Source organism: Hemitrygon akajei, chromosome 4 (genome assembly GCF_048418815.1).
Source record: "Hemitrygon akajei chromosome 4, sHemAka1.3, whole genome shotgun sequence".
Lineage (NCBI taxonomy): Eukaryota > Metazoa > Chordata > Chondrichthyes > Myliobatiformes > Dasyatidae > Hemitrygon > Hemitrygon akajei.
Genome location: NC_133127.1, coordinates 36,867,231 through 36,881,991, shown reverse-complemented (window position 1 = coordinate 36,881,991; position 14,761 = coordinate 36,867,231). Strand labels below are relative to the sequence as shown.

The following is a 14,761-nucleotide window of genomic DNA, read 5'->3' as shown; positions in this document are numbered from 1 at the left end:
ATACAAACGGTGAATTGAAGAAGTAAGCAAAAACATGATTGTAGAGAAAGAGTAATGGAATTTCTTTCAAGCATCCAGCACAGGAATGAAAGATGAAATGGCCCCTGGTTGTGCTGTGATTCTCTATGATTCTAATAGGATCTACGTATCTGGTAATTACAAACACAGTAAACTACACACACAACACACACAAAAAGGCCAGGCAGCATCTATAGGAAGAAGCACAGTCGACATCTAGTCCTGATGAAGGGTCTCAGCCCAAAACGTCGACTGTGCTTCTTCAGCTGCCTGGCCTGCCGCGTTTCACCAGCATTTTGTGTGTGTTGCTTGAATTTCCAGCATCTGCAGATTTCCTTGTGTTTGCTGCATTACGTATAAAGGTTTTTCCCCTCATAAATTCCATAAGAACAGACTTACGCTCTGCATCTCAGACTCCTTGATAGTAATCTGTGAATTCTACAAGGGCAAATTTCCATTATCTAAAATGATGTAATGCAGGGATTGGCCGTACTCTGCACTTCAGCTATTATAGAATAACATTCCAAAACTCCTTCGATCCTCTATAAATCACTCAACATCCTCCAATTTTATTCTACATTTACTTGCTATGCAATCCCAAATTCACTTGGGATTAATTTCCAAGTGCCACCTAGTCTAAACATTTCCTTCTCACTATCAAACAGAGTCAAATCTATTGTTACCTTCAAATGTCTTTATAATCCCCCCCCAAAAAAAATTGAGTCATTATTATAAAAAGCTGAGTATTGAGCCTTATGGAACCTGTTGGTAGTAGTTTTGCAGTGACATGTACATCCATCAAAAGCTACCCCTTAATTCTAGCCACCAAGGCAATTTGTGTCCAATTTCTCATTCTTGCTTGGATTTCACGTGGGTCTTATCTTTTTAAGAGAAGCTTGCTATACACAATCTTATCAACAACCTTCCTAAATGTCCATATAGATTACTAAAAACTGAAACCCTTCATCTACTCTAGTTACTTCCTCAACTTATTTTAGTTAGTCAGACACTACCTTCTTTTAACAAAAATCAAAAGAAAAATGCTGGAAGACTCAGCCAATCAAACAACATCTGTGGAAAGAGGAAGCAGTTAAGTTTTGGGCGAGGGACATTACAACAGAACAGATCTATTTGACTGGTTGAGTTCTTCCACCATTTCTCATTTAGTTTCCAGCCTCTGCATTTTTGTTTTCTTCTTTAATAAATCTATGCCTTTTCAAAGTAAGAGACATAATGTCCCTCAGAAGTGATCCTATTAACATGTCCACTAGAGGCTCTAGGTTTGATAGTCCCATCTGTGAAAGCATGTTAGCCCTGAACCCTTTAAATATATTCCCCATGGCTTCATGATGTACATTCAAGTTCCAGTCTGCTGTTATTAAATCAAATCTTGATCATACTAATATTAGTCTTGCCCCAATTTTAAACCCTTACCCATAATTTATCTTTGTCCCTTGTCATGACTAAGTTATAAATTATTGCACCAAACCAGCTTCATTCCTAAAGTTTTCACATCCTTCCTACAATGAGGCAACCAGAACTGCCAAGTGTTGTCTAACCAGTATGTTATAGACCTGCAACATTACTTTGTGGCTCTTGAACTCAATCCCCTGACTAAAGGATGCCAGCATAACATATACTTTCCTAATCACCTTCTTCCAAATCAGACCATCTTCCTCCAAATGCTCAAATTCTACCTTGAAGAGTCCTCTCCATTAATTTGCCCACTACTGACATAAGACTCAGTTGTCTACAATTCCCTGGGTTATCCCTTTTTCCTTTCTTGCACAAAGGAGTAACACTTGTCACCAAATCTGCTGGTACCACTCCCATGGCCAAAGAAAAGAGGATTCAAAGATCATCGCCAACGACACAGCAGTCTCCTCCCTCACTTGTTGTAGTAAATTGGAATATCCTGTCCAGCCATGGGAGATTTATCCATCTTAATGTTTTTCAACAATTCCAGCACATCATCTTTCTTAATATTGGAATATTTACACAAACATCTCAAACAGACATCAAACATCTCAACATCAAGACTGAAGCAAAATAAGTCATTAAGGACCTCTCCAGCTCTTCTGACTCCAGGAACATGCCCCTTCTTCTATCCCTGATTGGTCCCATCCTCACTCTAGCATCCTCCTGTTTTTCTATCTGTAGAATGCCTTGGGGTTTTCATTAACCTAAATTGCCAAGGCCTTCTCATTCCCCATTCTAAAGCCCCCTTCTTGGCTACCTTGTAACTAACTCTTGCTTCCTAAACCTTAAGAATGCTTCTTTCTTCTGCTTGACTAGACATCTGACATCTCGTTAACCTCTTCACCCTATCACCTTCTCCCTACCTCAATGGGTCAAACCTATCCAGAACCTCATGCAAGTACTCCCTAAATAACCTCCACATATCCATAGGGCATTTTCCCAAGTACATCTGTTATCAATTTACACTCCCAAATTCCTACCCAATACCACCAAAATTAGCCCTGCCCCAATAAAATAATTCGAGAATTAGAATCTAATACTTAGAGAAATTTTGTTTTGTAGTAGCAGTACAACACACAATAATAAAAACTATAAATCACAATAATTATATTAAAACATACTCATATTGTATGTATATAATGAGTGCAAAAAGAGAGCAAACAAAATAGCGACAGTGTACACTGTCCATTCAGAAATCTGATGGCTGACGAGAAGAAGCTGTTCCTGAAACAAGTGTGTCTTCAGGCTCCTGTACCTTGATGGTAGCAATAAGAGAGCACATCTTGGGTGATAAGGGGTCCTTAATGATGGATGTTGCCTTTTTTGAGGTATCGCACATTGAAGGTGTCCTCAATACTGGAGAGGCTAGTGTCCATGGAGCTGGCTGAGTTTATAATTTTCTGCAGCTTTTCCCGATACTGTGCAGTAGACCTTCCACACCAGATGGTGATGCAAATAGTTAGAATACTTTCCATGGTACATCTGTAGAAATTTGCGTGTGCTGTGACATACCAATTGTTCCCAAACACCTAATGAAATATAGCTGCTGTTGTGCCTTTCTTATAATTACAGCAATATGTTGGTCCCCAGGATAGATTCTCAGAAATGCTGAAAAACAGGTATTTGAAAATGCTCACCCTTTCCACTGCTGATAGCTCAATGAGGCCTGGTGTGTGTTCCTTTTACTTCCCCTTCCTGAAGTCCACAATTAATTTTCTGGTCTTACTGACATTAGGTTGTTGCTGTGACACCACTCAACCAGCTGATCTGTCTCATTCTTGTAACCCTCTTTATCACCATCTGAAATTCTGCCAACAATATAGTTGGGTCCTTGGCAAATTTATAGATGGCATTTGAGTTGTGTTTAGTGTGGGTGCAGAATAGTGGGCTAACCATGCATCCTTAAGGTGCGCCAGTGTTGACTGTCAGCAAGGAGATATTTCCATCCGCAGACTGATCTCCTGGTTAGCAAGTCAAGGATCCAGTTGCAGATGGTGGCACAGAGGCCCAAGTTTTGGAGTTTGTTGATTAGAACTGGGGGCATGATTGTGTAACATACTGAGCTGTAATCAATAAACAGCAGCCTTACTATTTTGGTGATATGCAAGTTGCAGTGGGTCCTTCCATAGGCAGTTGATTCTAGCCATGACCAACCTTTCAAAGCACTTGATCACAGTAGATGAGAGTACCACCGGGCGATAGTTGCTGACGAGCTCACCCTGCTCTATTTTGGCATTGGTTTGATTGTTGTCCTTTTGAAACAGGTGGGAATCTCTGAGAGGTTGAATATGTCCTTGAACACTCCCGCTATTTGGTTGGCACAGGTTTTCAGAGCCCTACCTGGTACACGATCAGGACCTGACATTTTGCGAGGGCTCACCCTCTTGAAAGACGTTCTGAAGTCAGTCTTCGAGACAAAGGTCACCAGATGCTGCACAGGTGTAGTTTTATTCCCTCTTTCAAAGTGTGCATAAAAGGTGTTAAGAACAACTGGAGTGAAGTATCACAGCCATTCATGTTGTTAGGTTTCACTTTACAGGAAGTATGCAATGGCCTGCAAACCGTGCCAGAGCTAACCTGCTGATTCCCTCTCTAAGCTCAACTGGAACTGTTGTTAAATAGCCTTCTGTAGGTGGTACCTAGACTTCTTATATAGTTCTGGATCACCAGTCTTGAATACTACAGATCTAGCCCTTAATAAATCATTGAACTCTGGTTCATCAACGGCTTTTGATTTGGGATGTCCAGTCTGTTCTCAAAGGCACACACTCATCCACACTGGTCTTGAAGAAGTCAATGACAATTATGGTGTAGTTCACACCTAATTCCGCTCGATCTAAAGCTTTTGCGCTGAGGCGCCAATCAATATTTGGGAAGTCAAAGTCAAAATAAAAACCGTTACATTTGCACCTTTCCAAAACTACCTCCCGACTACCTACCTACCTCCTTGGTGTTTCCGTTTCTATTGGGGAGGAGGTGTCTATAGAATACACCATATCCTCGTTATATGCGTCTTCAGACTATTTGGATTCATAGTTATGCAAGTAACATATTTCTAGCAACATCTCCTTATATGGTTCCAAAACTCACAATTATGCGAGGAGCACCGCTTTCCCGCCAATACAAGTCAGGTGTGCGCGCCTCACAATCTCACTCCCACTAGTCTTGCATTGGTTTTGGCAAGGTGTGGATGTGCGATCTTGCGCTCTTAAACTTTTGTTGCTTTTACCTACAGAGCAGTGATTTTGTGCTTGAAATATTTAATTATGCTTCCTAAGCATCTGACGTCATGTCCTGGGTCATCAGCTGAGTGGCAGAAAACTACTTTAACACTTGAAAAAAGATTGGAAATTATAAACTGCGTGGCATCAGCTGAAGGTAACACAGCCCTGGGACGCTACTTCCAGGAACGGAACCTTGCCTTTAAAGTTCTTTTGTTGCTTGACAATGCACCAGCCCATCCTAAACATTTGGACAGCATTCCTCCTAACGTAACCTACCGCCTCATACAACATCACTGATTCAGCCACTCGACCAAGGTGTGATTCACATTCAAGGCGTATTTTTTTTTACGGCGAACTATCTTTCAGATGCTGCAAGGAACAGACGATTTTGAAAATCCTGGGAGTTTACCAACGGTGAGGGAATGGTGGAAGTTGGAACACTTGCCACAAATAGCAATGGACATGGACCCAAGTTTAGAACGGAGTCAGCATTTCCGTCGTTCTCTGCCGTCAAACCTTCCCTACAAGCAAATTTATGCTGAAAAACAAAATGCTGCCAAGCAAACAACCCTCACCACTTTCTTCAAACCGGTGTCATCTCCTGCTGCCGGCAGTTCTAAGAGTTCTGTGAGTCTTCCTTCACCCCTTGCTGTGCTTGATATGATCCCGACACCACAACATCCACTCATCTCCCAGAGCGAACACACCTGCCACTGTTGGTGAGTACTGTACACCCTAGTATGTTAACTTTCTATGATTTATTACATTGAATATTACCTTAAATTGATGAAATACAATACAAATATTGCCTTGTGGTACTGCTTTTGTGTTGTATTGGTAAGAAAATGTGAATAAATTACAGATAAAACATATTTAGGAAGCCCTCTGGATCGCATCCTTATTTTCTCCATTTAAATAATTATTCACATTATGCGCCGACTGCGAGGAACATATCCCCCGCATCTGACGAGGATAGGGTGTACTCCCTATAGAGTGAATGCTCCTTTGCACCTAAGAATGTGAAGAGGGTAAGGGGTACGTGTAGAAGGGGGGGGTCGAGGGGTAAGTGTAGCAAAGTATGCATACCAGACTGGAGACAGAGTATGTCATTGGGGAAGTGTCGGAGGACAGGGAACATGTAACTAAAATAGGATGCCAGATGAATATGGCAACAAGGAAAGGGGAACCTTACCACCACAAGACAATGTGTTTGGCAAAGTATCTGAGCTATATACCTATTTTGAGTGTTTTGCTTGTGTCTATACTTATTCCAAGTATTTCGCTTGCATCTATGCTCATTCCGAGTATTTCGCATGCTTAACTATGCGATAGCCAATCAATCGATGAATTTGAATCGGTAACATATTTGTGAATGTCGTACCCTGCTTTTGGGTATAAGTATGACCTTTGTAAACCGACAAATTGGGAGTTGGCTACCTTACACCCGAAGTGCGTGTGGCTGCAAACTCCTCTCTGAATAAAAATCACTTCAGAGGTAATTTTGTGTCTCTGGTGTTTTTTCCTCAACTGAGCAGGTTAATAATTTCAATTGAACACACCCACACTGACTCAGTAGACAATCCCTCCACAACAACTTCCCCTTCTGATTTGGAGTACCACTCCCACACCTCTTACCTCTACTTGAAACATCTAAACCGCAGAACATTCCTACCTTTGAGACAGCCAAGTATCTAATGGCCACAACTTCATAGTTCTTTGAAGTGATCCATACTAAGTTCATCACCTTTGCTCTTGGTATTTCTTGAACTAAAATAAACACTTCAACCTATCCCACTGACTGCAATTTTGCTCTATCCATTGCCAATCCTTCCTCTCAGTCTTCCTACATGCTGCATCCACTTTTATACAAATGGCCCATCTCCTGGCCTGTCACTCTTGTTCCCATACTCCAGTCAAACCATTTTTAACCTTCCCCAACAGCTCTAGCAAACAATTACACAAAGATATTGGTCCTCCTTAAGCTCAGGTACAAACCATCCCATTTGTACAGGTCATACCTTTCCCCGAGGAGATCCTAATGACCTAAAAACCTGAAACACTACCCACCTACATCAATTCTTCAGCCACACATTCATCTGCCAAATCAGCCTATTCTTACTGGCGCATGGCACAAACAGCAATCCAGAAATTACTACCCTTGAGGTCCTGCTTTTCAGCTCCCTATATTTCTCTCTTCAGGACCTCATCCGTTTTCCTACCAATGTCATTGGTAGCAATATATACCATGACTTCTGGCTGTTCACCATACCCCATAAGAATGCTGCAAATCTGATCAGAAACATCCCTGACCCTGGCACTTGGGAGGCAATATACCATTCGAGCCTCTATCGTGGCCACAACATCTCCCGTCTGTTTCCCTATCACCAACACTCTCTTCTCCCTACTTCCCTTGAGCCACAGAGCCAGACTCAGTCTCTGCAGCTTTCCCCTGGTAGGATGTACACCCAACAATATCAAAAGTGGTATACTCGTTATTGAGAGTAATGCCAGAGGTGCTCTGCATTAACTGCCTATTCCCTTTCCTTCTCCTGACAGTCACCCAGCTACCTGCCTCCTACAACTTACTGGTGACTATCTCTCTGTAGTTCCAATCTATCAACTCCTCATTCTTCCAAATGAGTTGAAGGTCATCCAGTTCCAGCTCCCTAACATGGTCAGATATTATATGCATTGGATTCTGTGCATTCTATATGTTTTTGATTGTATTCTATTCAGACTTTGTTAGAGAGCTGCCTTTCTGAAAGTAGATATCACCTGCCCCAAGGAGGCTTATTTTTCCCCACAGAAAATAAGCCTCATTAGTACTCCCAGTAATAGCTTCCAACACAGCACCTAACAGAATCAAGGCAGCTTAACAGCAAAACAGATGGCTGTTCACATTTATACCGCACTGACGGAGTTACTTGATGAATTAACTTAGATTTTGGATAAGCCACTAGAACAGTCAAAAATTATCAAGACAGAAATGGCTTTCATACCAAAGGTGCCCAGGGCATGAGGTACATGCTTATTGAAATAACCATTCCCAGTCCACATTTGTTAAACTACCCAGGTCTAGTAAATGTGGACACTGAACTAGCTAAACTAGCCGAAACAAATGGATATCTCTCAGGCTAGTGTCAACTCTATTAAACACTCAGCTGAATATAAAAGTAGGTTTAACAGTGTCCAACCAGCTGATGAATATTAAGATAATGCAAAAAGCAACAAATTTCTAAATCTCCAGATCTTGTTCATTAACCATGCTGATAAGATAAAAGATTTAGGAGCAGACCACTTGGCTCCTCAAGCCTGCTTTGCCTTTCATCAAAAATCACAGCTCATCTTCTATTACAGTTCCATTTTCCTACATTATCCTAACATCCATGTATTCCCTTAATATCCAAAAGCTTATTGACCTCTGTTTGGAGTTAACGCATGGCTGATTTCTACAGATTTCCAGAGTAGAGGATACCAAACTTTGAATAAAGAAACTTCCCATCTCACACACAAATTACCCTCCCATTATCCTAGGGCTATGACTTCTCAACATCTTCCTGCACCCTCCCTGCCAAGCCCTGAAAGATTTTGTTTTGAAGTTTCAGTGACATTACTTCTCATTCTTCTAAACTCTAGAAAACACTTCCCTCATACATCACTTCAAGAACCAAGCTAGCAGACTGGTGGACCTTTCTTGCACTCTCTCTTTTGAGACAAGGATACCAATGTGTCCAACTTAAATTAAGTCATTTGCTCTGTCTGTCTCAGAACTGGCCTTTTTTGTTGCAACTCAGCCATCCTCAATTTTTCCTCTCTCCATCAGCCCACCATGAGCTGCTGCAATATTTGCAACACGCTGTCACTCAATGTCAACAAGCACAAGGAATTGATTGTGGACTTCAGAAAGGGAGGTTGGGAGAACACACACCAATCTTCATTAAGGGATCAGCAGTGGAAAGTATGATCAGTTTCAAGTTCCTGGGTGTTAACATCTTAGAGGATCTGTCCTGGATCCCACACACACTGATGCCACACCAGTAGTTATACTTCATTGGGAGTTTTAGCATGTTATTAAAGATTCTTGCAAATTCCTACTGATGAACGATGGAGAGCATTCTGATTAGAGCCTCAGGCAGCAACACAACCAAGGTATACGGACAAAAGAGCCTGCAGAGGCTAGACTCAACAAGCTCCATCCTCCCCATAAGAGCATCTTCAAAAGGTGGTGCCTCAAGAAGACAACATACTCTCACCATGTGGGACATGCCCTCGTAACCAGTACCGTCAGGGAGGTGATACAGGAGGCTAAAGACACACACTCAACATTTTACGAAGAGCTTCATCCCTATACCTTCAAATTTCTACATGACCCATGAACACTACTTCGCTGCTACTCTTTTGCAATTTTTATGTCTTGCTGTCTCACAATGAGAAGCATTGATCGTGTGGATAGTTGGAGGCTTGTTCCCAGGGCTGAAATGGCTAGCACAAGAGGGCATAATTTTAAGGTGCTTGGAAACAGGTTCAGAGATGTCAGGGGTAAGTAGTTGTTTTTTTTCCCCCCAGAGTGGTGAGTGCATGGAATGGTCTACCAGTGGCAGCGGAAGCAATGGGGTCTTTTAAAAGACTCCTGGATGGACACATGGAGCTTAGAAAAATAGAGGGCTATGGGTAAGCCGAGGTAGTTCTAAGGTAAGGACATGTTTGGCACAGCTTTGTGGGCTGAAGGGCCTGTATTGTGCTGTAGGTTTTCTATGTTCTATGTTTCTACAACAAATATTGGTGATAATAAACCTGATTCTGTATAATCACCCTAAATTCCCTTTAACTCACTTAAGTGGAGCTGCAACTTTTAAGATTTACAATTTATTGCCACGCCAATCATGGCTTCATAAGATTGCAAACATGCTCTCCTTTCTGCCACCCTTCCCTGTCTTCTCTGCAATTTAATAATACTTGTTTTCTTGTTTCAAACCTGAAAACGTGACCTGAAAACCTTTGTTTCAGAAAAAAACTTTGTTTCTCCCAAAAATTTTGCCTCATTGCTGAATGATTTTAGCATTCAGTTTTTATTTCAGACTTCCAGCACCTTCTGTTTTTACTTGATCTTGGCTATAAAAATGGTGAGAGTTGCTATAGAAATACAAGTCCCCCCCCCCAACAGGAGAAAATAATGGAGCTAAAACATATGGCTCAACTCTGTAGCATTCAGCATTATGGAAAATATCTTTTGAAATAATTCAGATAACAAGAATAAGTTAAAAATAAATACCTGTGCAAGAAGTCTGGTGCCTTGTTCAGCAAGGTATAGTACTGCCTCACAAACTCCCGCCCGACAAGCAGGGGACTTGGCTTCTCCATCACCATTTCTTTGGTACACAATGACGCTTACTGAAGAAGAAAGGTGTTAATTGTTTACTTCCTTTTCCTGTAAATGTGCAACAAATCAGCATGGTTATCTCATTTTCCCCATTCTATGTGCCCTGAAACCCATTACAGAGACAAAGAAAGCACATCCTCACTGATGTTCCAGTCTGAAGACATCTCTATTCTAAACAAAACTTATTAACAATGTGAAACAAAAACGGAAGGGTGGACCCAACAAATTCAATATACTTTAATATGTATTTAAAGTGTAAACAGAAACTACTGCAAAAGCTCCCAATAACAACATTTAGAAAAACGCTGCAACAAATGGAAAGCAGTTGCAAGTTATGAAAAGAAAATCCATGCACAATTCTCTTTAGTGGTCCCTTGAGCTGAGAGTGAAGTGCTTCCACTCCAGTTCCTTGGTCACTGAAGTGATAAAGCTCATATGATACCCACAGACTCAGGCGGTTGGGCTGAAAGTATTAGCATGACAAGGGAGCAAGATGGTAGCATTTACAGTGCGCTTCTCTGAACTCCAAACAAAAGGACTCAACGTTCAAGTGTTAGCCCAAATGTTCTTTCTTATTTGCAATACTCATGGCCAGTGATTCCCATCATTCATTGCCTTTGGTCTACATTGCCAAGAAAGCTTTGACCAATTTCTTCTGCCACCTAAAAAAAAAGTATAGATTAGGGTATGTACGTTAAGAGTCCAGGGTCAGGCATATGAATAACATGGTCTGTACATCTGAACCAAATTAGTGTAATATTGTTTAGGAGAGGACACTGACTTTGTTCTATTTATCCGGCCAGTGGATTTGGAAGATTTAATGGAACCACTGTTGATGGTATTTCCTTAGCCTTTTAAGATGCCTGGCTAGTCCATCTCTTAAAAGCATATTGGATGGCAAAAATCAATGTTGCCTGATAGATTACAAGTTTTGTACCTGACCTTGACCTACAAAGACCCCATTTCTCAGACATCCAAAGACTGCGCCATGCCCTGAATGCAAGGGTGACTTTCACCAATGTTTCTTTGACTTAAAGGCAGCAAACATCAATTGATCTTGATTGAGACTGGGAAATAGTCCAATTTTTCAGGATCACATCATGGATCTTTAGTGAAGGGCAGTGCAGTTCAGCAAAGGGAAAATTGATATAGGATTTTGTTTTGCAAATGTTAAATGAAAGGCTCATTCTCTTAAACACTTCAATCATTGATACTGGCTTGAGGCTTGGCCTCCAAGTTTGCACACACACATGCAACTATAACTTTCATACAGCAGCTCAATGGGATTGGGGTGTTCTTAATCCAGGAGTGAAAATGTTATAATTTGAACAGTTTCCCATTGTTCTATGGATTACATCCACTATTGGCAATCGTATTGGAGAGGTACAGTGTTGCAGACAGAGAAATTGTGGAAGTTTCAGTGATGGTGCACCCTTGCTGAATATAATCTACGATGAGCCGGTGTCTTCTGTCGACCAGGTCTAAAAGACTGCAGTAAACCAAAATCCTTCAAGCAATAACATATTGCCAACCTAACTGATTTTGATTTTCCATTTCAAAGATTATCTAATTTGATACACACTACACAAGATTTAAATTATTTTAATTATACGACCTGAAATAAAGTTTACACTGGACAAGTAGACAATGTCATGGATGTGAACCGAACTATCAGTTCACTTTTCTTGCAAAATGCACTTCATAACTATTGATGATCTCACTCTTCAAGCACAGCACAGTCACAAAAGGTAATTGTCCATTCAAATTCGGTGTTATGAGGTGATAGATAAAGCTAATGTGGAACCTAAAGACAATGGGACAGATGTGCAGGTACTTAAGATGGTGGGAAACCTGATGGTTTGGCAAATCACACACTCGCGTGTCTTTTACACTAAGCTTCTGTATGCTTTTGACGCCTGGACTTCAAGTTCTTAGACCCAACTCAGACTCTTTCGTCAATTTATGGGGTCATAGGCCAAAAGAATGAGTGATGCGTTTTTTCCAAAGAGGCTTTATGTATAACTTTGAATCTTTTCCTCTTTCCATCAGGTATACTCTTACTATAAAAGAACTTAGAACAGAGTGTCTCTCTTTAGGAGTCTAGTGCCAGGCATGCAAATAACATGGATGCTCAAAAGAGGCAACTGACTGTAATTAAGGTCTGTGCTGAGAACATTGGTGCTAATTTGCTTTCCTACCAGTGGATTCAGTGGGATTTGGGAAAATTAGCATTTGTTCCCTTATGAGTCTTGACACCTGCTGTTGTCAGCCCAAGAAACATTCCTAAGAAATGCACAGCAAGTACTAAAGTCCTAACCAAGGAGAAATAAATAGGCACATGTGCCTACCTGTAGTTTACAAAACTAGGCACTGGAACAATTCCATAAAAAATCTACTTATTACATTATTTTAAAAACACAATGAACAAACTAGAATTGCTCCACATGGGTTTCCCACTGTTGGGCAAGATTGTTTTCACAAAATTATTCAATACGTTTTCAAACATTATTGAATCTGTTTCCACCATTCTTTCAAACATCACATTCAGATCACAAATCAATGTGTTTTATGCAATTTACAAGTCTTCTCTCTGTTACATATTATGAGAAACATTTCTCATTTAAAAAAAACAAAGCCCTATATTTGGAAAAGATTTATTAAATCTCTCCTTAAGCTTCAATGGTTTAAGAATACCAAATTTTATTTCCTAACGCGTTCACCTCTAGATTTTATAGATAAATGTAAGCACTGAATTCAAATAATTGTAGCACAGAAAGAGCCGACCCTGCTGCAGGCGCGTCTCCACACCTCTCCCCCCCCCCCCCCACCCCACCCCACCCCATCACCCTCGTGTGTTATCCACCTTTAGTCTAACCTTCCGTTCTCCCCAATCCCCCCGACCAGGAAAGAGACCCACATTGGGAAGGGGAAGTATCTGCGGGTCTAGTCTCTGCAGGACTCCACGCAAGGGAGAGGCCGCCCTCATGAGGGAGAGCCAGAGCTGAGGAGTTCCCGCCGAACCACTAACTACTCATTCCACCGCTGGTCGGGCTACACGCAGGGGCGAGTCGGTGCGCAGGGCTAGGCCAAGCACACGGAGGGGATTAAGCTGCGTAAAGCCTTGGCCCGACCACGCTCCCGCCTCATGGCCGCCCAGCACTGTGGCTAAAGACCGCCTGCGATCACCGCATGTTCCCAGCGCCGTCCAGAACCAGCCCGCCTCCCGTCGAGGTGGACATCGCGGCATAGTCCGACCCCGGCCCCTGACCGTCTCCCCGGCCCTCCACACCCACGCACCGCGGGGCCCGGGTCTCAGGCTGCGGCAGGCGAGGAGCGGGCCCTCCCGTTGGGTGCGGCCAAACCATTTCCGCCACCGGCAGCCTCGGGTACCTGCGCTATCCGATCCGACCGACCGACTGACTGACCGAGAACCACACCGGGAGGCCGCCGTTGCCGTGTGCGTCACCAAAAGAGTCCGACTGGTGTCCTCGCAAAAACTTTCCGGATGCGTGGAGTCCCTGTCTATCCGGTCCGGGGACCTAGTGTAAACGATTCCCGGCGGAAGGTATCAAAGGGTAGCCGATCCTCTTGACTTGCTCCTCTGATTTCTGTCATGGATGCCCAGTAGATCGCCTCTCTGAAGTAGCCAATCCCTGACCCAGTCAGCTGATTGACCATGAGTGAACCGAATGGCAATCATCAGTGGCAGTACACACAAAATGCTGGAGAAACCCGAAACATTGACTATTTATTCTTTTCCATAGATGCTGCCTGACCTGCAGAGTACCGCCAGCATTTTGTGTTTATTGCTCTGGATTTCCAGCATCTGCAGAATCGTTTGTGTTTACAAGGCCATAGTACCTTGGAAATGTCCCACTGACTGTGTCTGCGAAGCAAGACTAGGCAAGGCATAACACCAAAGATGCTGGAGGAATTCAACAGGAATTCAGCATCTGTGAGGGGAAATAGACTGTCGAAGTTCCAGGATGAAATTCTTCATCAGGACTTCCTCCAGATCTATTTCTAAGCCAAGAGACGCACCCACCTGACCACATTTTTGCTGGTCTTCATGTGGTAGCAACCACGTAGTAGAACATACTTTGAATGGTGGGGCACTAAGGAGTGTAATGGAAAAGACAGACAGACATACTTTGTTGATCCCGAGGGAAACTGGGTTTCGTTACAGCCGCAGCAACCAAGAATAGTGAAGAAATATAGTAATATAAAACCATAAATAATTAAATAATAAGTTAATCATGCCAAGTGGAAATAAGTCCAGGACCAGCCTGTTGGCTCAAGGTGTCTGACACTCCGAGGAAGGAGTTGTGGAGTTGTAAAGTTCGATGGCCACAGGTAGGAATGACTTCCTATGATGCTCAGTATTACATCTCGGTGGACGAGATGTAGAAAAAGAATCTCGGAGTACAAGTGCAAGGATCATTGAAGGTGGCATCACAGGTAGACAGGATGATGAAATCTTATATTTAGCATACCAGCCTTCAATCAGAGCACCAAGATAAGAAGCTGACACATTATGTCACACCTGTGAAAGTAGTTGGTGAAGAGACACTTGGAGCACTATGTACAATTTTGGGTCATGTTGTTGTAGGAAAGATGTGGTTAAACTGGTTAGAGTGCTGAGAAGATTTACAGGGATGTT

At 42.2% G+C, this 14,761-nt stretch overlaps 1 protein-coding gene across 3 annotated transcripts in view; it reads right to left on the bottom strand.

Annotated features, from left to right (window-relative positions):
- The window catches only part of g3bp2a (G3BP stress granule assembly factor 2a), a 38,797-nt gene extending 25,089 nt beyond the window's left edge, over positions 1 to 13,708 (bottom strand). For 2 of the 3 annotated variants that reach the window (XM_073042353.1, XM_073042355.1), the window contains exons 1-2: positions 13,492 to 13,707; positions 9,994 to 10,112 (exon numbers count right to left, since the gene is read on the bottom strand). In XM_073042353.1, coding sequence (XP_072898454.1) covers positions 9,994 to 10,088 — 95 coding nt within the window. In that variant the 5' untranslated portion in view covers positions 10,089 to 10,112; positions 13,492 to 13,707. Of the gene's footprint in view, positions 1 to 9,993; positions 10,113 to 13,398 lie in introns of all 3 variants that reach the window. The other variant, XM_073042354.1, reaches the window with a different exon arrangement.
- Between the last annotated feature and the right edge of the window lie 1,053 nt (positions 13,709 to 14,761).